General features: G+C 37.7%; 1 protein-coding gene across 3 annotated transcripts in view; it reads left to right on the forward strand.

Moving 5' to 3' along the window:
- Positions 1-27,846, forward strand: part of crim1.L (cysteine rich transmembrane BMP regulator 1 (chordin-like) L homeolog) — a 496,227-nt gene that overhangs the window by 393,546 nt on the left and 74,835 nt on the right. For all 3 annotated transcript variants that reach the window (XM_041562044.1, XM_018261588.2, NM_001170446.1), the window contains one exon: positions 14,588-14,744. In XM_041562044.1, coding sequence (XP_041417978.1) covers positions 14,588-14,744 — 157 coding nt within the window. The remainder of the gene's footprint in view (positions 1-14,587; positions 14,745-27,846) is intronic.

Consider the following 27,846-nt stretch of genomic DNA (forward strand, 5'->3'; position numbering starts at 1 on the left):
TCACTGTAGCACCAGTACTATGATATTTTCACATGATTTGTTGCTGCTGGTAGCATACATCTCTTGCAGTTGACAAATCGTCTTAATACCCTTACCCTTAGAATGTGCTATCCTGCACTAGCTGATGGCTAATTTAAAGGGAAAGGAAGCCACTACGTCAACTATTTAACATTCCACATCCCAGATGACCCCAACCTGAACCTCTATATTTAATGAACCAAAACATTATTCTGAAGACCGGAGGAAGCATATAAAGTATTCAGCAATGGGTTCTAATTGGCAGCCATTTTGCAATATAACCTTTTCAGATACGGCATTGGCAGCTGTGGGAAAAGACAGAGATCATTGGTGGCTCATAGTGCATCCTTTATAAGAAACTATTAATGGATGACCAGGAGATAGAAAAAGAAGGGGAGTATCTAGCAACGTCAACTAAGTAGCTCATTTAGAAAGCGTAGGCCAGAGCCCAAATTTCAGCATGCTGCCAGGGGGGGGGGGACAAGAGGAATTTGGTCCTTACTTTAGGGTGGTTGTACATAAGTTATCCTTTAATTGTTAAGCATAATCTCACTGACTGTGTTCAGTAACATTTTCCCAATGTGTTGGTTGATTTTAAAACGAACAAAGCAATCACTATTGTCATTTCTATTAAACATGACATCTCAAAACACCTTTAATAAGATCTGAAACTTCCAAGGGTTTGAGGGGAAGTCTCCAGCCTCCCAAAAAGGTTTTTCCAGAAAGCACTTAAAAAGCTCAATTTAATTTCTTATATGGAGCTCCAGGCAAAGGATAGAATGCTCCTTAGGGGACATGTGCCCCTGTTATGTGCCGACGAATAGAAAAGGTAGTTTATCTTAAAGACAGAGCAAGCAAACACAGACAGCCAGCAATGACAGGCTTTGGAGTGTAGTCTGTTCAGAAAACCTCTCATAGCAAAGAAACAAAGGACCACGAGGCAGAATGTGTTGCTATGCAGCATGTTTGTATTATTGTAGTAATGACATAGACATACTGGGCCACCTGATTTGGGGCTGTGCAGTGGTTTGCCAGTTATACAATTCAGAGGCCAGTCATTATCACTAAAATAAATCTTAGGTCTTTGTAATGAAATAAGAAGGAGACCCTTATAGGTTTCTGATGAGTGCTGACTAGTTTGTTGCCACTGAATACATGCACTTTTTCAATAAAATGTAATTTTTTTTTATATAACATTCATGCATTTCTAGCTAGAATACAATGTAGCTACATTATGTACAAAGTCAAAAGATTACAGAGATCCTACCTGGGATGTTCCTGCTTTGGTTGTCAAAGGGTATTACTGGGTTTGTGGTTGTAGAACAACTTGCACATAAGAACATATACAGATTGTTGAATAATCAGTATATTAAGTCTCCACTAATTTAAAGGAGAACTAAAGCTTAACTAAAGAAGTTGGTTAGAAATGTTGTACATTATATTGTGGCAACCACAGCCCTTTAGCAGTGAAGATCTGTGTCTCCAAAGATGCCCCAGTAGCTCCCCATCTACTTTTCTGCTGATTCACTGCACATGCTCTGTGCTGCTGTCACTAAAGCTGGCCATAGATGCAAAGATCCGATCGTACGAATCATCGTACGATCGGACTTTCCCATCTCCCGACCCGCCACTAACCATTCAGATCAAAGTCTTACCAGTCAGATTAGTTAAAGAACAGATCAGCAATGTTCTGCCCCTGACAGCAATCGTACGATATCTATGTCCAACCAAAGCTAGTGACAGTCTCCCACTGAAAATCATACGATCGGCAATACACGCAGAGATATTATCGGCAGCCGACAGAAATTTTCTAACCTGTCCGATCGACCAAACGACCGATTTCCGCCGGACGAAAATTGACGGGACTCTCCTCACACGGTTCGAAAATCGTACGCATCCTCGATTCTTACGATCAGATCTTTGCGTCTATGGCCAGCTTTACTGAGCTTAGGGACCAACTCACAATATACAGTACACATAGAATAGAAATGTCACAATATAAGGCTGATTAGTAATTAATACAGATAATTACTACATGACTGCACAGAAATCCTGGATCATTGCTGCTATTGAGAAGCTGAAACTTTATGCCGGTGCAATAAGTTCATTATATAAAATGAAGAAAATGAGAAAAACATCTAGCCACCTTATGATAGTTGCATCATGGCATGCAGAATTCTGCAGCTGAATTGTTTTTTTAACAAAAGCAAAGTAAACAGGAAAGAACAGGGTCGGACTGGGTGCCCGGTGGGTGCCACCAGCCCAAATCTACTCCTTATGGTTGTCTGTGAGAGCGAGCTCCCTGACCCCCCCCCCATCCTGATCACATGAAGAGAGATGAGAAGGTATGCGCTGGCGGGGGCAGAGAGGAGTTGCTGCTGGGGTGGTGGGCCCATGGGGATGACAGAAGTGGGGTGGAAGCCTGGCTGTGTGTGTGGGTCCCAGTGGGCCCCTAGTCCAAAAGTATAATGCTAATGGCAGACATAGATTGTTTAAATCTCCCCAAAATACTTTCCCAATGACAATAAAGTAAATTGACACTGGAAAACATACACAGCTCTTCGGTTTCTGAAGTCACCTGAAGTTTTCCTCACCGACTGGCAATTTACTTGTTTGGGAAAGCATTCAGGGAAAGCATTTGGGGGAGATGTGTTGCCCATGGCAGTGCAGATTTAAATGAGGGGAACAAATCATTCTGTGTGCTATTAGGCAAAATGAGACTACCAGGGCATCAGCCTTGCACTTGCAGTCAAGATGTCATACAGTAGTCTGTGGCAGAAAGTCTCTTTATCAGTTTCATTCAAACTAATAAAGTTTACGCTATATTTAATTGCCATCATCTTTTCTGTTCTCCACAACTAGTAGTGAGAGGGACAGACACATGCTTAGAATGTAGTATGCATGGTTGTTTCCATGGGAATCTCGGAAACCTGTTTTCTGAGGTGCACAGCTTGGTGCCTCTTGGTTGTGCAGTAGAAAATCTGCTTTTTCAAATCTTGTGTCTCCAAGTGCAGTTCTGATGTTTCCCAGAATATGCATGGAGCATGAATAGAGGCTGTTAATTATAACAGAAGCAATAAATATTTCCCTGTAATAGACACATAATAAAGAAATAGAGTTATATTTATTGAAAAAGCTATTAACATATTATGTCTAATTTATGGCAGCAACCACAGTTGGTGGCCGTGCAAAAATGGACAGTTGGCGGGATTGCCTAGGCTGCCCTGAGACTTAGCCCAACCTTGATGAACGATGGCGCAACAGTTTTGAAAATGTTTGAAAACTGTGTTTTAGCACAGTTGCAATTTTTAGTGATTTGTAAATGCATCATTCTGTATTTTTATGTTTTTGGTACATTTTTATTGTACAGGTATAGGATCCGTTATCTGAAAACCCATCGCTCAAGAAAGCTCTGAATTACAGAAAGGCCTTCTCCCATAGGGGCAAATTTACTAAAGGGCAAAGTGACTAACGCTGACGTAACTTCGCTAGCGAAGGATATAGACTCTAGTGGTACTTCGTTCCCTAACGCCTGGCGAATTTGCAATCTGGTGAATGGACGTAACTATGCAAATTCACTAAGATGCGGATTTTACTGAACTTTATCTCTTGCGCCAGACTTGCCTTCGCCACCTCAGACCAGGCGAAGTGCAATAGAGTAGATAGGTCTTCCTCAAAATTTAGTTGAAAAATGTTCTCAAAAAAACGCTGGCGTCTTTTCCCTTTTTCAGGGTGATAAGCTGCAAAAGAGCGTAACATTTTTTGGGGGTAACCGTTTTCCCCCTACATTTCCTAACATATGGCACATAAACTATACACTGGGCTCATGTGTAGGGCAATATAGCAACTCTATTTTCTTTTATTAAGGTTTCCCGGGCTTGTGTAGTGTAATGTATTTGTTGCAACATATACGTCCATTCAACTTTAACTTCCCGGCGTTTGCAAATTTGGCAATGCTAGCGCAACCTTGCTTTGCCTGGCGCAGAAATGCTAGCGCAACTTCGCCAGCGTTCGGTGCCCTGGATGGAACTTCGGATTTTAATGAATTAGCGTTGTCCTGGCGAATCTGCTGGCTGGCGAAGTGTTGCGTTGTGAGCGAAGCCGTTGCTGGTGAATTTTCGGATGTTAGTAAATTTGTCCCAGAGACTTCATATTACCCAAATAATGCTAATTTTTTAAAATAATTTACTTTTAATCCTTATTGGAAGCAAAACCAGGTTTATTTAATTTTTACATGATTTTCCAGTAGATTTAAGGTATTAAGATCCAAATTACGGAAAGATCCATTATCCGGAAAACCTCAGGTTTCAAGCATTCGGGATTACAGGTCACATACCGGTATATATTCGAGAAATGCATGTAAGGGCTCTTATACATAGGCGTCTATTGAAATGCAAGCTGAACACAACAGAATGATTTTATATTTCAAAAGAAGCATTGGTCCCCTCTGAGGTCCATTTATATGTAAAGGTACGAGGCTGCCCAACCAAGTCTTAGTATGCAGATCATGAATCTCTCTCTGAAGACTTCTATTTTGACAGTACTGGTAAGGGATCCATTATCAGGAAACTGTCATGCAGAAAGCTCTGAATTCTTTATTAATAAAACAGTATCTTGTATTTGATCCAGATTAAGATATAATTAATCCTTATTGGAGGAAAAACAATCCTATTGGGTTTATTTAATGTTTAAATTAATTTTAGTACACTTAAAGGGGTTGTTCAGTGTCCAAACACTTTTTTCAGTTTAGTTGGTTTCAGACTGTTTGCCAGAAATAAAAACATTTTCAGTTGCTTTTTATTTCTTGTCTTGGGCCCTGCTGAGCAGTATCGCTGACTTTCAATAAAGGCAGCTGTTATACTTGATACAATAATTGTAATATACTGTAGTTTGAGATAGGTCACAGTGTATGTAATGAAACTTCTTAATGAAAAAGTTGTTTGCTCCAAAAGTCTATGCCACCTTCAAGCAGGTCTTGAAAGTTTACTATGGGCAATAAAGATTTGCAATGCAATAAAAGCCTAATGAAGACTATTACATTGCAACATGCGCATTTTTATTCTTATTTGTGCGCAAATTTGTTTTTAAAATTTTTATTACATTTCCCCCTAAATGTTACATTTATATAAAAAAAAAAAACTGGCATAAATAAAAAATAGAAAGTAGTTGGAAAAATCTTTATTTCTGGTGTATTATCTGAAACCAACTTAATTTAAAAAGTGTCTGGAAGGTGAATAACTAGTCATGGTGGAACTTTTTTGACGCTCTGTGAATTTATTTTGACGTGCAACATTTTTTTTCTCTCATTGGAGTCTATGGCCGTCATTTTTGCTGAAATAGAGAAGGAGAAGGAAAGATAACGAAGCAGTTGATTGCCAATAGATTAGCCACAATAGTGCAAGCTATAAGACTATATTTATTCTGCAGAATGCTTTACCATGCCATGAGTAAATAGTTCTAGAAGCTCTCTCTGTTTGTTTGGGATAGCAGCTGCCATATTAGCTTGGTGTGACATCACTTCCTGTCTTAGTCTCTCCCTGCTCACTCATAGTTCTGGGCTCAGATTACAGCAGGGAGGGGAAGGGGGGAAATGGAAGGGGAGAGGGAGAGAGGAGCAAACTGAGCATGCTCAAGCCCTAGCCCTGGAGGTTAAAGCTGAAAACAGGAAGTCCATGTATACACAATAAAAGGAAAGAAATGCTATGTTTCTTTTGAAAGAGGACTCAGAGCAGCATTTCTTTGAGGATTTACTGGTGTATTTATATAGACCTTTCTGATAAAGCTTACTTAATTTTAGCCTTTCCTTCTTCTTTAAGGTATGGAGATCCAAATTCTGGATAACAGGTCCTATACCTGTAATATTGTTTGGCCTGATACACAACTTAATAATGTGACTTCAGCAGCACAGATTATAACCAATGACATCCCTAAGCGCAGTATGCAAGGATATATTTTACCAGTTATTCATGCTACATAATATCATTTGCCTTGGGCATTTACACATCTGCTTCACTCATTTTGATGGAGGAACTGTAAACCGAAAGTGAAAAGAAACATTGCTCTTCTTCATGCATGTTGATTAAACAGGAGGATGTAAATGCAAAGAAACGCCATTAGGCAATGTTGCTAGACTTGCTTTTCACAAATTGTGTAAAAACTCATGGTGGTTTACCAGTAGGTGTTGAAGGAGATGACACATATTCATATTTGCACCACTTACAAATTCTGTGAAATATTCAAAAACAATGAACATTTTGCCTACTTGATGCTTCATATTTATCTAGCGGATGTAGCTACATTGCTTTTTATTTTTTATGGTTTTCAGTTGTTTAACCTTTTGTTACGCAGCTCTCCAGTTTGGTATTTCAGCAGCTATTTGGTTGCTAGGGTCATATTTACCCTAGTAACCTGGCAGTGGTTTGAACATGATGAACAAGAGACGGGAGTATGAATAGGAGAGGGCCTGCACTGAAAGATAAGTAATAAAAAAAATGTAAAAATAAAATAAAATTGTAGCCTCAAAGAGCAATAGTTTTTGACTGACGGGGTCAGTGACCCCCATATGAAATCTGGAAAGAGTCAGAAGAGGAAGGAAAAAGTTCAAAAACTATACAAGATAAATAATGAAAACCAATTGCAAAGTTGCTAGGCATAGGCCATAGCTACCTCTGAAACACACTTCTTGCTTTGCCAAATTTTAGTAGGCAAATTCTGTTATTACAAACGAGGAAACTTATAAATCAGTGGAATTCTGGAAAACCGGTGTCCAATAAGATTCCCTCATTCGTTTTATTTTGTTTTTGTTTTTTTTTTTGAAAAGTGACTTCTTGCAGCGTCTTATGTTATTTCAAAAAAGGATGTGTTAACTGGCACAGATGGATGGTAGCTCACAAAAGCTTGCAATTAAACAGGCATCACTGCAAAGAATAAATGCAGTCTCGATCTTTGCACCTTTCACACTGTAATTTGTACTATATATTGAATATCAGTCCTCTAGCCGCTGGCTATTTTGAGATGAAAATGTAAATGGATGCTGCTGCTAAAGGTGCTCGCTAGCAATCAGATGAATTATTTGATTTAATCAGCAGTTCCCTCCTTTGACACATCTCATGAGCATTGTGCTAGTCTGAAACAGAGATTAATGGGGACCACTATGTACTGTAGGGGAATCTTAATTAAAGGATATTAAATGACTCAGAATAAGGAACATCCCTTTAGGTTTACAAGTACTAAGTCTCTCCGATTGGAAAACTTTCAATCAATACGACCTTGCCTGCTAAAGGCTTATCTGGGAAGCGAGCAAGAACACCTGTACCACTGTGCCGCATCGGCGGGGGGCTGCTCCCATTAGACAAAGCACAGCAGAGTGTAAATAAATCACTGATTACGGCCGTATCTAACAGGGTGTTATCCATGCAGACATGGCACATAAGCAGCAGGTTACCAAGTCCAGCATTTACATGCTACTCAGCGCAGTGAGATTAACACAGCCACTTAGAGCCCTTTGCTGGGGAGGTTAAGTGCTTTTATTTCCCTGAATCTTTAGACGAGTTAAATATGTAATGGCTGAAAAGGTGCATTGAACATATCAGTGCAGTTCCTGAAGTGTAAGGTCATGGAATACATAATACACTGATTTCTGTCTAGCATATATGCATGGCATTAAGCACAGCGTGGATTGAATTGATCACTGATCATTTATAGGGGAACAGTCATTGGTATGAATATACAGGTATGGGATGCAGGAATGTTTAGTATCTGAAGTTTTTCCAGATAAGGGGTCTTTCTGCAATTTGGATCACCGCTTAAGTCTGCCTGAAACCATTAAATCATTAAAAAACCCATTAGCATTGTTTTGCCACCAATGAGGCTTCATGCAATTTAGTTAGGATCAAGAACTGTCTTATCCTTACAGAGAAGAAGAAAATAATGTGAATCTGTGTAATCACACCTATTATACCTCCCAATTGTTGCCCAATATCCCAGACTCATCACATCTAAATGTAAACATGTCTATGTCATATCCTTTTCTTGCTGTGCTCCCCTATTAAAGGAAAACTATAAACCCTAACAATGTAGGGCTCTATAACAATATATTACGTATATTATATGTTTTAAGGTCCGCCTCCTGGGATTGTGCCATTCACAGTGCACCCAAGCAAACCAATTGCACACATACATGTTAGGTCACATTAGCCAATAAATGGTAAAATGTATCCAAACTTTTTCCTGGTATAGTTAGAGCTGCAGTATATCTGGTCAGGTGATCTTCGAGGGAGCACAGAGAATAATTTAAAATTGTGGCTCAAGGGAAAAGATGTAAAAGGACAATATTTACTGATAGCTATATTCCAGCGTGGTAAGATTCTTCAGTAGGCCACTTAATATGATATAAACTATGTGGCCCATTTACTAACAATGGAATTATGTTTTTTTCCTATGAATCTCTAAAAGTTCATGGTTCTCCTATTTTTTTTTTGTTCACCTTCAAGCAACTTGTTTTGCAATAGATCACCAGAAATTTTTTCCAAGTGTCATTTTTCACCTTCTAAAGCAGGTCTTAGTGGAGGGGTTACCGACCCCCTAAACTTTTCTAAATGGATACATTTAGTTGATACATTTCTTAGTTTTGTCCCAGCTGAGCAGAATCTCTGGGTTTCATTACAGGCAGCTGTTAGAATTGATACAATCGTTGCTAATACTCCAGAGATGCTGCTGAGAAATGTATCAACTAAATGTTGCAAAATTGTAGCAGTTTAGAGTCTGCACCTGAATTACTGAGCTGCCAGACTCAAACACCAGAGACAGGAACATTCAACTTTAAACTTAGATTTTGGAAAAACAGTAAAAAATAAATAATGGAAAGTAGTTGAAAAAAGTCTATTTCTGGGGAACAATCTGAAAACAACTGCAATGAAAAAAGTGTTTGGAAGGTGAACAGCCCCTTCAAGTGTAAAAACCACAAAACCACTACTACAAAACTTCACCAAGTAAAAGTTGTCAAGGTCCTATAGAAGTCAATAGGATCTGCGCTGCGTTTTTGGATTTTTTCCACTAGGAATTGTCTGAAAAGCTTAAATCTTTAGAGGTTTTAGAGGTATTTGGATTTTTTTAGCGCATCATTCTGCTTTATTTTCTGTTCATACTTTTTTAATTTGGATCTTTTAATAAATGTCACGATATTTGTAGTTGTAGAGAAAGTGAGTTTAGTCGTCGTTTTGTATGGGACCTGTTATCCAGAATGCTTGGGACCTTCCATTTTCCAGATAACGGATCTTTCCATAATTTGGATCTGCATTTATTAAGTCTACTACAAAATCTAGACATCAACAGAGGTAGATAGAGGCCACAAAGTTAGAGGAATGTATATAGTTATGAAGCAATGTAGAAGTCAAGTGGACAATGTTTTGCTAAGGTTTTATCTTGGGTCTTTCCTTGTCTTTTAAAATAGACTATTTTCAGTAGTGCCCTGGACGTATACTAGCCTTTAGAGCAGGTGAAATCTGAGTAACACAGATGTATTAAGCATTGAGTGCAGGTTAGTGCATAGGATATGTACTATTGTTCCCTCTAGTGCCATTACTAGTGCACACACACACACACCTTGGTAAAAATAGTAGAATTCACTTCCATTTACTACAATCAAATTTCAGGATAGAAAATAGTAGGATCATGATGTTTAAGTATTGTCTTAAAACATTACTGCTAAAGTGCATTTTTATCTGTGATAGTAAGCTTGCCAGTGACTTTTGGATACGGCGCATGTTGACACTTTACACGTATTATTCTGCTGTTGCAAGGCAATTCTTTCCTTCTGCTTTACGGGGGGGTTGGAATTATTACATTCACCTAAAGACTGAAATCTATTTTCTCTTATCTTTCTAAATCCAGGTTGTTTGCAGTATTCGTAGGTGCATTCTCAATAAAACTGTTTGGGGCTCTTACATAGGGATTTTTTTTTTACTAAAACTGCACATTGAGCATGTCAAAATTCATACATTGTGTATTTTATGGGACAAAAATGTAACATTTAAAAAACATAATGAAATGCAGATGCAATAAAACTGAAATCTAAGTGCACATTAGAAGAAAGAAAGAGGCAGAATATAATGGTATCAATTATCTGATGCATTTAGGTGAGCTATGCGGTCAGAGATTACGGGGTTTTTTTTGTGTGTGTAGAGACATCGTTATAGTCTGTACCCTATACCTTTATGTAAAGTGAACCACAGTTATTACTCCACAGAGGGCACCAGTCCCCTTTTTTTTTGCCCCGCCAAAGGTGTGGGCTAATAGAGCCCAGTTGGGGTTACAATAGGCTTTTGCCATCTTGCATAGTGCGCATGTGCATAATAAACTATTTTATTATAAGCTATAATTATACTATTATATCCCCCAACTGGAGGGCAGGCTTTTTTTACCCCACCAGAGGTGTTGGCTAATAGTACCCGCACTCCAGCTGGGGGATACAATAGTCTTTTTTCCAAATAATTGCCCCCCCCCCAGCAATAGGCTGCACACACTAACAGGGAGCTCCCAGTGTAGACAGCTATGTTGAGGCACACGTATGCATATAATGAGCAAATGCTGCAACTTGCTCTTGCCACCTGGCCAGTATTTTACTGGCCTAGCTGGTAAAAATGTTGCTTGATGCCAATGTTATTAATAGGGAAAAACCATTAAGAAATATAGGAAGGACGGTATTTTTTCCAGAAAAGGTGGCAACCCTGCTCTTTATGCAGATGACATGGAGGAAAAAAAGACAGAGTTCTGCAGCAACTTTATAAACCAATATTTTTATTTGTCAGTGTTGAAAGACACGCAGCATACTTGGCTTGACGCATTTCGGGCACTTCCGTCCTTAATCATAAGAGAACAGTGGCTAGAGTGCCTCTCTCTATCTCTCTCTCTCTCTCCTTCTGTGTAAGATATAGATTTGATATTGTGGGGTATTCCTTGAGTAATGTATGTACAAAGCACGAAACATACCAACGCTGTTCTGAAGTGGTGATATTGGCTACACAGTCAAACCCTGGCCATGGCCCTGTTACACACCCACATTGTTCTCCACATCACACTCCTTCGACAATATTGGAAGACTTCATGTGATGATTCTATAAATTTCAATTGGGCAGGTAAATTAGGTTCTGTGTGCAAATTACTGGCAGAGGAAGACAGATGTTACTGCAGGTGACCGGGTGAGAGTGACTTAAATCAGGGAGACTGCTGACAAATATTGGGGAATTGACAAGTCTGTGGCACCAAATTAGTTGTGTGTTGTGCTTAAAGGTGGTTGCAACTGGGCACACACAGGCCAATTCCTGTATGTTCTGATTGAATATGATTTGACCAGACACATAATAACAGAGTCAGGGCAATGATTTCTGGTGCCCATGGCAATACTTCTTGCCATATTGCTCACCTCCTCCCCCTTCCTGCCGCAGGGCCTGCAAGGAACGTTATGGAAAATTACAGAAAAGATATTGTTTCTGTTATATTCTCACTAATAATAATAATTATTTAGAGTATAAGAGTCACATCTTTATTTGTTGAAAACATCAGAGCTACGGATAGTAAATTTCATTAGCAGCTTAACACATAATAAATATAATAAACATGGTGGCAGTTGTATAGATAAGAACAATAATTAGGGTTAAGTACTTTGGAGCTTGAATTTTGTAGGTGTGTCTTGCTATTGGATTGCTAAGTAAGCAGAATTTTTTTTTCTCCTGTACGGAGAAGCTGCCTGAAACCCAATACTACTAATAAGCTTGTCCACATCCATGTTCAGAGCTTTACGTACTAAACAAGATATGCTTTATGGGTTATACATTGGCTAAAGGTCTTATTGTATGGTCATAATTTTAACTCAGATGTATATATTAGCGGTTAAAATGTTAAGCTTTAAAATATAGGTCTGTGAGTTCAGTTCCTGCATGGGCCTTGTGTACTGTGTATGACCTTGGCTGACATTACCTTATAAGAGGCAATGCATAATGTAGTGGTATGCTGTGATTTCTTCTAGTTGTTTAACAGCTGCAGATAATAAATCCAATCTCTAAATCCAGTTTTCATGGTTGGGCATCGGATTCTTTTTAATGGTGTTTTACTGGGTTAAAGGTCAAATCCCAGTTGGGATGTTTTGTAAGGCCCAAATAATGGGAAAAACACAGCAAATACACCAGTTTTGTCCGACATGACTAGTGTGGGTTTGATAAATGACTTTAAAATGGAAATAAAAATGGGGAGACTTGTATGTGAATGATGTTATCTGTTACAGGGAGGAATAACGTACAGGTTTGGGATCCATTATACGGAAACCTGTTATCCAGAAAGCTCTGAATTACAGAAAGGCCATTTCCATAGATTCCATTTTATCCAAATAATCCAATTTTTTTTCAAATTACTTTTTCTCTTTACTTAGAAAACAATACCTTGTTTTGATCCTAACTAAGATATAATTAATCCTTAATAATGAAATGGATGAGCCCCAGTCCTCCTACACTCCAGCAATGGATTGAATTAATAAATGGTACATTACCCCTAATTAAGCTGACGTACAATGCTAGGGGAATACCCGGGAAATTTGAGAAAATATGGGAACCCTGGTTGGATGCCAACCCTCATGCATCTTTTCCAGAAGATTGAACTGTAGGTTTGATCCGAAATATACGATAATAATTACTTATTATATGACATGCTCATTTATACCTTGAAACTGTTACTGTACACACAAAATAATTGCAAACAATAGTTAAGTAAGTGACAAGAATAGTTGTTTTGTTTATGTTTAAAATGCAAAATAATAACCTTTAAAAAAAAAGATATAATTAATCCTTATTGGAGGCAAAACAGTCTAATTGGTTTTAATTCATGTTTAAACTATTTTTTTAGTAGACGTGAGACCCGAGCATTCTGGATAACAGATCCCATACCTGTACATCTATTTGTACTTGGTGATTTCATTTTTGCCATATTGCCCATTTCAAGCAGTACTCACTCAGGATATAAAGGATATAAAATAGCATAAATAAATAAATAAATATAAATATGTAAAAACTTCCATGAACGATTGTAGATGTTTTGAAAATGTGACCATGATTCCCACTGTATTGTGCAAGGCTTTTCACCTTAATGTGTTCATCCTGCATGCCACATTGCGTTACACAAAGATATGAGTACTAAAGTGAAGCTGACACTATACAGTCAGGAAGGTTATCTCCAGGGAAGATAATACATCATATGGATTACTGGTATATGTGTTGTCAAGAGTCACTCAACAAATTTTTGGTTGCTTCCACGTGCCTGACAAGAGCATTATCTTACAGGCACTCAGACTTGTCATTATAGAAATCCTAAACATTCCGGCAATTGCGGTTGAAGAGAAGGAGGTCATCTGGGTGCCAACAGATGTCTTCATGTATCAGTTGCGTAACTGGCAAAAACCGAGGGTTGCATAATGAAAGCAACTACGGTTTGCCTGTACAGTGTAGATCATACCATTCATATTTCCCAGATACTTTATATAGTCTGTAGCAAAAGATTGTACACAGAGTTACTAGTCACTAGTGTGGAGAGAGGCATACAGACCAGGTGAAGACCTAGAGCCTAGAGTAATAAATATGCAACAAGTCTAGTAATCCACAAAGCAAGCATCTTATTGGCTGATAATGGATTTCCAGACCTTGTTCAAACCTTTATTATATTTTTGGTATATTGTACCCTTAGTCCACTGTGGTACTAAAATCCTAAACTTAAAGGGGTTGTTCCCCTTTAAATTAACTTTTAGTATGATGTAGAGAATTTGCAATTGGTTTTTTGTTTTCAGTATTTCTGTTTTTTTAGTTATTTAGCTTTTTATTCTGCAGCTCTCCAGTTTGCAATGTCAGTAATCTGATTGCCAGGGTCCAAATTACCATAGAAATCTAGGGAAATATCATAATGAAATATGCATAAGAGAGGACCTTAATTGAAAGATGATGGTAATAACAAGTAACAATACTTTTGTAGCCTTGAAAAGCACTTGTTATAGATGGGGTCCCCCATCTGAAAGCTGGAAAGAGACAAAAGAAGAAAAAGAAGGCAAATAACTCAGAAACTATAAAAAAAAGTTGCTTAGAATTAGCAATTCCATAACATACTAAACGTATAGTAGTCAGGTACTGGGGCCTAATCATTACTCAAATAAAATGGAACTTGAAGGTATTGCTGGCAGAGATGATCTGGGAGTAAAGGGGCTCCAAAACAATATAAGAACAGAGCCATCATCGTTTTATAACAATTCGAGAACAAACCCAGATGTGTATATATTTTCTAATGGATGTAGTATTCAGTATGGCTGCTAACCATTATTTAGGTTGTTAGTGGTCTTGTTTATTGCAGTATATGTATAGCCTTAGCATTCACTAACATTTAAGAATAAAGCAATGTGAAGGTACTACTATAGGCCTAATTTAGAGATGCACCATTTGTATGAATTTCACGGTATACCAGCTGCCTGTGATGCAATGTTTCTTGTTAACATTAGTGTATAAATCAGTATTAAGCAACACTGTGCATGTTTTTGCAGGAGAGGAGCTCTGTACTGGTCTCATATCAGGCTGTGCATTGGACTGCCCTTTTGGATTTCAGACTCATCTACACAACTGTGAGATCTGCCAGTGTCGACCTCGGCCCAAGAAGTGCAAACCTTTAGTGTGTGACAAATACTGTCCGTTTGGCTACCTGTAAGTATCCACTGTGCTAAATCATTGTTCTGGAAATGTTATTCTCAGTAAAACCTTCTATAAAACTCTGGGTTATATCTCCCCAATGCCTTAAAACATGAAATAAATGTGCAGTCTGAGAGAATCACCTGCAACCTTACTAGGTGCATATTTTTGCTAGAACAGCATCATTTATTAACGTTAAACCACTGCCGGCACTGTAGGCTAATGCAAAGGGGATAAAAGCTATTTTGTGTTACAGGCATTATATTGGCAATACATCTAATTCCTTTTATCACAACGTAAAAGCATAAAAAATGAAATGTTAAGCATTTTTACATTGGATCCAATCTAACTGAGGTGGATGCTATATTATAAACAGAAGCGCTAAGTGGTTGGAGGTTTTTTAGGAAGGAAAAGGTACACTTATGTGTATTAGTGGTATTTACCTTCCATTTATTAAAGAAGCACTAAACATAAAAAGTAAATTGATGCATTGCAAAGCTTTATAATTCAACTAACCAGCTCTGTGAAAATGGTAAGCATTCTTTTTGCCCCTACTTACCCCCTAGCCAACAGAAAAATATACTTTACAGTAGGGATACACTGAATACAGGATTCGGTTTGGGATTCAACCAGAATTCAGCCTTTTTCAGCAGGAATCTGATTTGGCCCAACAGAACTGAATCCTTAAAAATAATGTGACTTTTTGTAACACAAATAAAGAAGTGAACATTTTTTTTAACCCTGCACTTCTCTTTATCCCTTGCTGGTGCTAATTTGCATATTTCAATTAGCAGTCAGATTCAGTTGACGATTCATCCGAATCTCAAAATAGTGGATTCAGGGCGTGTCTACTTTACAAATAACGGAATTTCAATATCCAGTCTGGAAACATAAAGGTCAGGCTTCACAGTTTATAGCAGTAGGGTCTTGATCTGTTTATGTCATACCAATTATGTTTAATATTTGCATATCAGTTAATTATGTAAAACTCATGACCCATTTGTCTACTTTGTCCAGGTCATGCTTGGGTCCTCTCAACATCTTGTTTGGCAGTATGAATACTGTTAAAGGGAAAATATACCCCCTTTTTTTACATTAACTCATGCAGTTGGGCTTCTAAAAAATAGCATAATTACTGAATTGCCAAATTTCTATATAGACATACCTCAGATTTAAGGAAACCATGATACCCTGCCGCTGTGCTCTTTAAAAGCAGTTTCCACCCCATACACTCACAGTGTAATTCAACCCTCCCTTACCTTGTTCCATTGTTAAATGTAAAATTCAGGGACTGGAAAAATCTCTGTGAAGAATCTGTGTATCACCCACTTTAGAAAGCAGAGGGACCTCAAGTCCCATCGTTCATCACAGTGGAACAAGTTGAGGGAAGGATTGTGTTACAGCCTAAGGGGTGTTGAGAAATGGTTTAGTCAAAGATCATGGTTTCCTTTCTATATGTGGAATCAGGTATGTCTATGTAAATAAAAACATTTATATTGATTTCTAGAGGTTCAGATTCACCTTGCAGTTATACTGATCAGGCGATAACTCTTACAATTAGTTAATTTAGTCCTAAATCGCCCATGGTTTATCTATCCATTGTACAGGCTGCATGTATATATGAATTAAATATGTGCCTGTAGTCTTTCTTCTTAAATATCTCAAATTAGTGAATACATTTGCACACATGAACCTGCCGAATTACCCCTCCCAAAGGAATACAAATTGCTTAGCATGCATTTAACTTTGTTTGTTTGCTGTTAATTCCGTCAAATAAAGGATTTTATGCAGTGTGCATTGGATGTAAAATTCAGTGTTAGTATTCTTGTAAAGTTAGAAAATAATTGAGTTTATGTCTTGGTAACAGGGTCATTACCAAGGAAAAAGATTGAGCTGAATAGATTAATGAGAAGTAAATACTTGCTTTATCAGTCAAACACTTATCTAGCATTGCAAAATGAAACAAGAGATAGTGAAAGGGTAGAAAGTTGGCACGGGCACACTAGTCCTTATATAAACTTTGTTTTTCTGTGCTGAGGATAGATTAGCGTGCTGAATTTAAGTGTTTCTTGCACTTCTCAGGATTGATTCTTTTTTTCTGCATGCCTATGAAAGAATAGGAAAAGCTGGATATAGTCCAGGGACTTGCAATGTTACTGGACAGTTACACATAGAAACCAATCAGGCATAGAATTAGATTTTATTTGTAGCACGCTGATCATAACTGCTGATTGTTTGCTATTGGCAATTTATCTCTCTTAGTAAATGAGTCCCTATATGTGTAAAAAAAAAAAAAAAAAACAAGCCTTGTGTTTCAACTGCGGTTAAGATATGTCAGTTTATATAGCTGAATAATATTTTTAAACAATTCCATTTTTTTTAAATGACAGAAGACTATTTCAAGGAATGCCATTACACAAAGATAGAAATAGACTTACCAGCTAGACAGAGAAAACAGCTCTTTCACTGTTTTGCAAATACTTATTTCTTGTTAGGAAAACACAGGTTTAGAAAAGAATGCAAACATGCTAAAACATCAACATTTTGTGACTTTTTAAACAGCCAAATTGTTTCACTCATCTTTGAAGAGCAAGGAGCTGGAATCAGAAATAGGTCAGGCGTGTTCTGAGAAATGGTTTAGCCCTCTGGGAATAATTGGTGTCAAGCTTTTTGAGAATATTGGTTAAATAAGGGTTTTATGAAAATACAACACAAAAGGTTGTAAAGTAGATGATGAAGAAGAGGAAGAAAATGGGGAAATCCAACGGGTTGTTGCGTATGAATTTTATAGTATTGAATTTTATAGTATCCTTTAGTGTTGGACTTGCCCGTTCCATTTGCCCTAGGACCATCATTTAATGGAGCTGAAAAATAATTCTGCTGTAGTACAGGTGAAACAATCACTAGTAAATGCCTGTTATATAACCAATCATTGCTATCCTTGTTTCTGTTGATGGGACTGATTTACGATGACAAAAATCATATGCCACTAAACCTGTAAATGTCCAGATTTAGAATCAGATTTAAGAGGAGGCTATCCCTTTTTTATAAATAATAAAATAATGCAAAGGAATAACATTGCAGTAATGCTATTTTGCAAAGGTATTGGCTCCAACTGCTCCTCCAAATACAGGGATGTGATGTTTTATCCACAATGCTTGAAACCTGGGATTTTCCTTATAAGGGATCTTAAGTCTGCTTAAAGGGATCCTGTCATCGGAAAACATGTTTTTTTTCAAAACACATCAGTTAAAACACTCCAGCAGAATTCTGCACTGAAATCCATTTTTCAAAAGAGCAAACAGATTTTTTTATATTCAATTTTGAAATCTGACACGGGCTAGACATTTTGTCAATTTCCCAGATGCCCCTGGTCATGTGACTTGTGCCTGCACTTTAGGAGACAAATGCTTTCTGGCAGGCTGCTGTTTTTCCTTCTCAATGTAACTGAATGTGTCTCGGTGAGACATGGGTTTTTACTATTGAGTGTTGTTCTTAGATCTACCAGGCAGCTGTTATCTTGTGTTAGGGAGCTGCTATCTGGTTACCTTCCCATTGTTCTTTTGTTTGGCTGCTGGGGGGGAAAAGGGAGGGGGTGATATCACTCCAACTTGCAGTACAGCAGTAAAGAGTGATTGAAGTTTATCAGAGCACAAGTCACATGACTTGGGGCAGCTGGGAAATTGACAAAATGTCTAGCCCCATGTCAGATTTCAGAATTGAATATAAAAAAAATCTGTTTGCTCTTTTGAGAAATGGATTTCAGTGCAGAATTCTGCTGGAGCAGCACTATTAACTGATTAATTTTGAATTTTTTTTTTCCCATGACAGTATCCCTTTAATATCATTTAAGCAATAAATAAAAATGCACCTCAGCTAGGATCAAGTACAAGATATTGTTTTTTTATTAAAATAAAAAGTTAAAAAAATAGAATTTGCTTATGAGGATGGCCCCATAGGTTTCAGGATCCCATACCTGTAGTAAATTATACATACTAATAGGGTTGACACTTGTATGTGTTTGACCTGGACCAATTGCTGTTCGCCACACTACAGGACTGCCTCATGATGTCAGCAGTCCAGCCCATGACATCACCAACATATGCCCACCCCCTCCGTCCAGGCTGCATGACCCTGAAAGATGGCAACCCTACATACAAAAAATATATTTTAGTGTTGGTTTTATAATGCCTGAAAAAAAGTATGATGTAACAAAGTACGTCAGTGGTTTAGTTTGCTGTAAAATAAAAAGAATTGCACTTTGAGCAAGGTTTTAATTCCTTCAGCATGCCAGAAAAATAGTATTATCCTGATTTTCCATATCCTTAAATGCTTACATGTTGTCGTGATATATTCCCATAGGAGTCAGAGTTGGACACTGGTGATATGGTCCAAATTATAATCCTTACAATTTACAAAGAGGAAGAAAATCAAGACAAATTAACAGCAAATTATTTGCAACCTTTTGTATAATACTTCCTAAAGAGTTCTGAAATGTTGATTATAATAATTATGCAATTAATGAATTATTCACTTTTTAACATGCCAGAGGCTGGTGATTAATTCCCTTGCTGCCTGGTGGTTTCATGTTGCGAGAGCATTCTTTTTCTATAATAGGATCAAGCATTGTTTCTTCCTTGTTTTATAAGCTATGTGTTCATTTTCTTTGGGGAAAAAGGAAAATAAAAAAAAAAATGTAGCCTTTCCAGGGAGAGCTCATTTCCTTCCGTTCAACTAATTGCGATTTTTATTCAAGAACGTTAGGCTATAACTGCTCAGGTCTGGAATGTTAGAATAACTTGTTTTTATTTTGTAATTAATATTTGTCTTTAAAAATAAAAAGGATATATTAAAAAAAAATAACCATTTTAAAATGTAATAATATCACCAGAACTTTCATATTTTCCTACATGATCATGCGTTGATCTCTGTGAATAACTCAATGGCATATCTTGCTTCCTCTCCCTCCTAGCATGAAATAATAGCCAAGTCTGGCAGTATTATGCTACTTGGCCCTAGGGTTGCCATCTTTGCCAGGGTCAATTAGGAGGGGCAGGCCATTGAAATGGGGGCAGGACTAAGGCATTACATAGTCACGGTCAAGTGTTTTTTTCACAACAATAAGACCCAGACAGGATGTTTTGAACAAGGCAGTCTCATGAAAAACCGGGCAAAACCAGACAACCCTATTTGGCCCAATGACTGTTCCATCACAAACAGGTCTGAGCTTAAGAGGAGATTTGCAGAGCGAACAATGAGATGAATATAAGATTGTAAGCTTTTTGACCCATGACCTGTTATATAGGTAGCTGTTTTTTTTTCTTGTATTTAATCCATGTTTGATGTATACAGGTTTTTTTTTCCAATGCTTTGTGCTATATAGAAACATGTGTTAATAATAACAACAACAGTATTTTGTAATGACACACCTCTGTTCACCAGATGAAGAAAGTTAAAATATATGTGGAAAAAAAATATTTACTTATTCCATCTGGCAATGCCATCAATGAATTCCATGGAAATGTACAGTATATTAAGCATTTAGTGTGCCAATAACCAAATCAAGGATATGATAAGGCATCCTTCCTTCCTCCATTTTCTACTAGGTGACATGTTTTGCAGTGTGATTTTGGTTACATTTTATTTGTTCCTTCATGCAAAATGATGCTTGGAATATATATGAAGCATGCAGATTATTTCACATGTGTTCAAAAACAGATGTGTGCATCTTAAACTTTCATCTCCGTGTCACGTGCCATTTTTCACAGATGGGCCCTGCTTGACTACACTTTTATCTTTTGTTTACTTGCACATAAGGATGCTGGGGATGGCAACTCAAGAGCAATTAGAGAGTTGCTGGAATCAGCTACTTATAGAGCGCATAATGCACATAAATAACCACCCTTACACACTGAGATTAATAATTCAATGTATTAATACTGCTGATCTTGATATTCTACTCTCTGTTTCAAATTATCATTATACTGCTGTTTGCTTCTACAAATGCCCCACTTTTAGTGTTTTAGATAAGATGTTTTAAGTTAGTTGACATCTTCCCTGTGAGCAAAATGAAAAATATTATCCAGTAGTTAAGGTCAGTTGTCACCTGTAGGCAAATACACAACAGCCAAATCAACGTATATAACTCCACACTGAGGGTGGTGGCACACAATGTTACTTGGGGAGATTAGTTGCCCAGCAACAAATTGCCTCTTCTTTGGGCGACTAATGCCTTCCCGCTGGCTAGAATGTAAATCGCCGGCGGGATGGTACTCAGAACGCTTAGTTTTTCCAAAGTCGCCCGCAGTTGCCTCACGAGGAAAGTTGGGGCGACTTCTGAAAGCCGAAGCGATCCGAGTGCCATCCCGCCAGTGATTCACATTCTAGCTGGCGGGATGGCATTTGGGGGAGATTAGTTGCCCAAAGAAGAGTTGATTAGTCGCTGGGCTACTAATCTTCCAAAGTAGACGGGCCCGGATTTGTGGAGAGGCCACCAAGGCCCGGGCCTAGGGTGGCAGGATTGTAGGGGGCTGCATACTGCCCAACCACATCCACATTGGTTCAGAAACACTGAAACACTGTACTTCAATACCTATTGCTCTGGTCCCGATGATGAAAATTTGATTGAATAAAAGAGAGCGGAAGGGCAGACGAATGACAGTAGGACTAGGGGGCGCCTGATATGTAAATCCGGCCCTGCAAATTAAAGCCTGTGCCACCACCCTAGAAACAGAAATTCAAAATTGGGTTTTCAATGAGTTCCAAGCTCTTTCTTCACGGTTGTCATCACTGTTTTAAATTAAGTTGTACCCAAGAGATCTAGATCTTTTTTCTCCATAGGTTGACCCTATATACGGATTTATTTGTTTTTGTAATGTACGTTTTTTTGATATTCGATTGCAGACAAAAATAGTGGTTAAACTTAATTAAGTTTATTGCAGAAAAAAGAAATTACAACAAATTTGCATTGTTCCATTAATTTTTACAAAATTACAGACACGAGAAAAATTTAAAATGCACCTCCTGTTGACTTATATAGAAGCATTTGTGATTGATAAATCTTAAGAATTTGAGTTTGGAAAATAGTTTTTTTTAAGCAGGACCTTAAAAGGGTTGTTCACCTTTAAATTAACTTTAAGTATGATGTACAGAGTGTTAATATAAGGCAATTTGCAATTGTTTTTCATTTCTTATGTGTGGTCTTTGCATTATTAAACTTTTTATTCTGTAGCTCTCCTCTTTTCAAGTTCAGCAATTAGGCTGCTAGGGTACAAATTACCCTAGCAACCATGCATTAATTTGAATAAAAGACTGGAATATAAATAGGAGAGTATCTGGATAGAACTAATTAAAAGTAGCAATAACAATACATTTGTAGCCTTGCAGAGCATTTGTTTTTTAGATGGGGTAAGTGACCCCCCCATTTGAAAGCTGGAAAGGGTCAGAAGAAGAAAATGGAGACCAATAGAAAAGTTGCTGAGGAATTATATATTAATTCTATAACATACTAAGGGTGTTATTTATCAAAGGTCAAGTTTGTGAGGTTTTTTTATATATTGAATAAAAAACTTATGAAAACGTATGAAAAAACTTGAATCAGTGCTTTTGAGGGGGACCCGAATATTCAAATTTATCGAGTTTTCTTTAAAAAAAAACCCTTGAATCGCTCAAATTTAGTTTTCAAGCTCAAACCACTGGAAGAAAGCCTGAACATCATGAAGGCTACAAACTTCTTCAAATGGTTGAAGAGACCTCTGCCATTGACTTCTATGTGACCTCAAAATGTTTTAGCTGGAGTATTTTTTAGATTCAGTCTATTTCCAGGTTCAGGACATAATAAATATCAAGGTTTTTTTTTAACAAGAAAAATTCGAGATTTTACTGAAACTACACTCGAAAACTAGAAATTTTTGGGAAAACAACAACAATTCGACCATTGATAAATAACCCCTTATTTTGCACAGCCTATCTAAATACCCCGTTTTTATTTTCACACTGAACCGTTCCTTTAAAGGTTAATCACCCCTTTAATGCTAAAGCTTGTTCTCAATAAATGTTTTGTATTTTTAATTATAATTAAGAAAATAAAACCAGTGTAAGTGCTTAACCCGGTGGTCTAGCGGGGACTAGGGCCCAGCAGGGACGCCCACCGCGGGGACGCCCTCAGCCCTAGTCCTTCCAGTTCCTGTGCCAGGTCACTATGGCCGGTCACTTGTGACGTCATCACGCAAGCAGTGCAAAATTCAAATATTTAAAGGGGCCTCTGATCCAAACTTATTGCCCGTTTGTTAGGTTCCATTTCTGAGTTCCTGTGTGCATTCTGTTTCTCTCATTCCTGTTTTGACCCCTGCCTGACTAATCTGACTTCCGTGATCCTGACCCTGCCCGGTAATCGACTATTCCGAAATCTGTTATCCGACCCGTGCCTGGCTTGACTCTTCTGATTTGGTCTTCTGGTTTTGACCCTTGCCTGTCCGACTTTGCTTGTATTCTGGTCTGATTTGACTACGCTTTTGTCTGTTCCTTGACCTTCTGCCCTAAAAGACTTTGCTAACGATCGTGTCCCTCTGCTCATCCAGAACCCTTATCTTGGTTCGTCTCTTAATAAGACCTGGGGCATCCCATTAGCCGAGGGCTCCTCCCGAGGTGAAAGGCAGCTGTTAAAGGAGGAAGCAAGAGCCGAGACCAGGGAGCCTAGCATTGGTTCTGGATTTAGGGTACCGATCTTGACAACCAGTTTCTGAGAAGTCCTAGTTCTGCTGAGCAAAGGAGAAGTTGGTAAAATAAATTACTAGTCCACACTCTGTATAATGAGCTGCTTCTTATGTCAAAACAAAGGCTGCATCTTAAGCATTGTTTATATATAACTCATTATTTCCCGTTAAACAAATTATGCTGTTTATAGGGCGAGATGGAGGAATGACTTTGGTAAAAAACCAAAGTTCCTTTATAAGTATTTATAATGTAAAAATAATGAAATTATTCCGAATACATTTTCACCACAAATTATATTTTTTGTACTTCTTTTTGCAAAGGTTGAAACACTTGTGGGATTAGGTATTTTCAATTATTGGACAAGTGTCTCAAGTAAATGCCAATCCCATCCCTTTAGTCATACTACATTTTGCTACAGAAAATGGAAATTAAGAGACTTTCCTAGAGTACGTGAGTGGTTTAACCAGATTAAGGACATAAGGAAAGTGGAGGAAATTACAACTATGAAACAAGACAAAGATCATGTATTGTGGCATTTGTGCTTCATTGCTTTATTTTATAAACAGTCTCAATCTGAATCTCTTAGGTGAATTTACTTATGCCACCAAAGCTGCTAAAAATCTGGATCCAAAAATACTCAATCTCAAAACTGTCAAGGTCATATAGAAGTCAATGGCAGATGTCCCTGAAGTTGTCTCTTGACATTGTGATTTGCGCTGGATAATCCGAAAAATTTGGGTTTTTTGTCTGATGACCATAAAAAAATTTCGGAGTGTCAAATGCACGATTTGAATTGACGCTGGGTTTTGTCATGACGTTTTGACGCTCCAATTTTTTCAAGAAAAAGTATTGATAAATGAGTTAAAATCGTGGAAAGGAGTTTGCTTGGATTTGTTTTCATAAAACAATGAGATTGATTTGAGTTTTAGTAAATGTGCCCCTAAATAAACCCAATAGGCTTATTTTGCTTTCGATAAGGATTAATATTATCTTATTCCACCTCTGGCTACCCGTTAATCTCTGATCTGCCTAAATACTTACCCATTTCTCTGCCAATTGGTGGAGAATACGGCAGCAACACTCCTACAGATTTCATTGCTCTACATATTAATGTAATTGTTCTGCCCACAGACATCACTGACTTACCCCTAATAACTAGGCTGCCCTCCATGGCCGATAAGTTATATTTGAAAAGATGGCAAATCTAGTCGTACTATTATTGTGTCTAAAAATCAGCCTATAAGATTGTTCCTACTTGTTGTCTTTGGTTAATCCTTGAAACTGAAATGTAATTTTATTACCCTTTTGGTGATATTACTTAATTCCTTTTCTGTATTGAGATGGTTTATCATTGCATATTAACACTGTAAAAATAAACATTTACATACAAAGACATTTGTAAATAATTTGTTGTAACCCACTGGTAGAGACCAGTTTCTAGATAAACACCTGGAGTTTGATTGCTTTACTTTTTATCAAGGAATATGAAGTTTGTCCATAAGCAGACATCAAAATATAAAGGCAAACATGCTTTTCAGTTGTTTGTAAAGCATTCTATCACTATGGACTGCTAGCCTGTGTATGAACATCCTGCAGATGTTTTGAGGGATGTGGGTACTTACAGAAATTACTGATCGTTTAATTGAATGGAATTATCTCACGGTTTTCTAGTTGTCACATCTCATTTCCTGTACCTGATTTGTTTCCGTGTTATTGTAAACAAGTGCAACACCCATAGCACCATCTGCTTCTAATATGTTCATTTCATCATAATCTCAGTTCAGTTACTTCACTTCTGTTTACAGTATTATGTTATCAGCAGGCACACCCAACTTCAGCTATGCAGTTGAAAAGGGCAAGACTAAGTTCATCTCTGGGGGGACATTGTCCCTTCAACAGTTGATTGCATAAAATAGCTTCTGTGATTTTTTTCATCTATTTCTAAATTACCCAACTGTCCAGGAAATGGCTGTTGTTTTATCTTTTTGTCCAACTGCACCTACGAATGTCTATATCTTTCTGGTCATACTGCTTAGTTTTCACTCTCTGATGTCACTTCATAATCTATACTCGAGTATAAGCCGAGTTTTTCACCACCCAAAATGTGCTGAAAAAGTCTACGTCAGCTTATACTCGAGTCAGTGCCGGGTGCTCGCGAGCGCATAGGGGTTTCGCGTCTAAGGGACCTGGCGCTAGGACCATGTGGCAACAGGAGGGGGTACTCACGAAGCTATAGGTGAAAGATGGAGGATTTCCTATGGTGATTGGCTTGCTCTTGCGTGTGCGCTGTGGAGCTGGATGCTCTGGGTGGCTGCATGTCTGGCTCCTCCATAGTGCGGAAGAATGAACGAGATTTAAAACGTGTGCTGCAATGTTCTCCCTCTTCCTCCTCCGCACTACATGTTGTAAGTGCATGGAACAGGCAGCCCTGGGCAGAGTGAGCCCAGCCTAGGAAGCCAGCACTTATGTGCTCTCACCTGCACGGGGACTAGGTTTGCCCGATGCTGCTTGCGCTTCAGCGCTAGGTGACATTTTGTGACTCGGCGTCGCCAACAGTGAAACAGAGGCCCTAAAGCAAAAGCCTTGTCAATAGCTCTCACCTAGGCTTGTAATCGAGTCAATACATTTTCCCAGTTTTCGTAGGTAAAATTATTAACCTTGGCTCATAATCGGGTCGGCAAGTATATACGGTATACATATATAACTATAAACCCAATACATAATATAACTATAAACCCAATACATATATAGCTATAAACCCAATATGATTGTTTTGCCACCAATATGGGCGCATTAATCTTAGTTATTACCAAGTACAAGGTACTGTTTTATTACTACATAGAAAAAAGGAAATCATTTTGAAAAACTAGAATGATATGCTTAAAATCAACCCTGTGGGAGATGGCCTTCACGTAATTCAGAACTTTTTTCTAATACACCTACTATTGGCTTCTTTAAAAGGCACTAGATATTTTCACTTGAATTTTTGATATTTTTTTTTCAATTGATAAATCTGAAAAAAGTTTTGAAAGCTGGAATTTGAAAAGATTTCCGCTTATTAAGAAAATCTTATCTCAAATTTTAAATTGATAGATCCCCTAGTGATTCTGTAGCCAGCAATGTATACATTAAATGTATTTCTTAAGAGATACAGGATATAATTATGGAGTTAGAGGCAAGAAAAAATACTTTGATAGGAGATGGTTCTGGTGGAACATTGAACTAGTCTTCATGGTAGCCTTTATAGGGGTTATTCACTTTTAAGTTAACATTTAGTATGTTATAGAATGGCTAATTCTAAGAAACTTTTTCAATTGACTTTCATTTTTTTTTTCTTATAGAGATTGAATTATTTGCCTTCTTTTTCTGACCCTTTCCAGCTTTCAAATGGGGGTCACCGACCCATCTAAAAAAACACATACTCTGTAAGGCTACAAATGTATTATTATTATTGCTACTTTTTATCATTCATCTTTTTAATCAGGCCTTTCCTAATCATATTCCTGTCTCTTATTCAAATCAGCGCATGGTTGCTAGGGTACTTTGGAGCCAAGCAACCAGATTGCTGAAATTGCAAACTGGAGAACTGCTGAATAAAAAGCGCATTAACTCAAAAACCACAAATAATAAAATGAAAACCAATTGCAGATTGTCTCAGAATATTGCTGTCTATATGTTACTACAAGTTAATTTAAAGGTGAACAACCCCCTTTAAGGCCAGGAATCTTTTTTATCTGAAATGCTTGGGTCCTGGGTTTTCTGAATATGTGACTTTTTCTGTATTTTGCCACACTATGACATTTTTAAATGAAAATTAGTGATGGGCGAATTGTGAAACCGGAAAGTTTCACGAAAAATTCAGACATTTTCATGAAAAATAGTGAAAATTGGAAATTGACGGTCGCGTCCAAGCTGATGTTGGCGTTAAAGTCAATGGGCGTCTGAATAGTGTTGTCGTGGCGATTTTGATGTGAACGACTTTTTGGACACGCGTCGAAAAAAAAAAATTTGATGCCGGCGAATTTTCGCTGGAGATTTGTGAATTTTTTTGCCGGTGGCGAAACACGGAAATTTGCTGCAAATACATGCCAGGCAAATTTATCACTAATGAAAATACCAAACGCAATTGTTTTGCCACAAGAATTTAATTTGCTGGCTTAGATATGAATTATAAGGTCCTCATTACAGAGAAAAAGGAAAACATTAGGCATTGGTTGCTTAAATCAGACTGCATGGTAAATGACATTCTAGTAGAAGATTTCTAGATAATTGATTTCTGGACAATAGATCCCATACCTGTAATAATTACAACCTTGCAAAACAGAACACGCTTTTAAAGGGTGTTTCAGTGAGTATTCAGAGGTGGTTTATATATTGCATTATTTGTGTTGAGTTAGAAAAA

Source organism: Xenopus laevis, chromosome 5L (assembly GCF_017654675.1).
Source record: "Xenopus laevis strain J_2021 chromosome 5L, Xenopus_laevis_v10.1, whole genome shotgun sequence".
Taxonomy (NCBI): Eukaryota; Metazoa; Chordata; class Amphibia; order Anura; family Pipidae; genus Xenopus; species Xenopus laevis.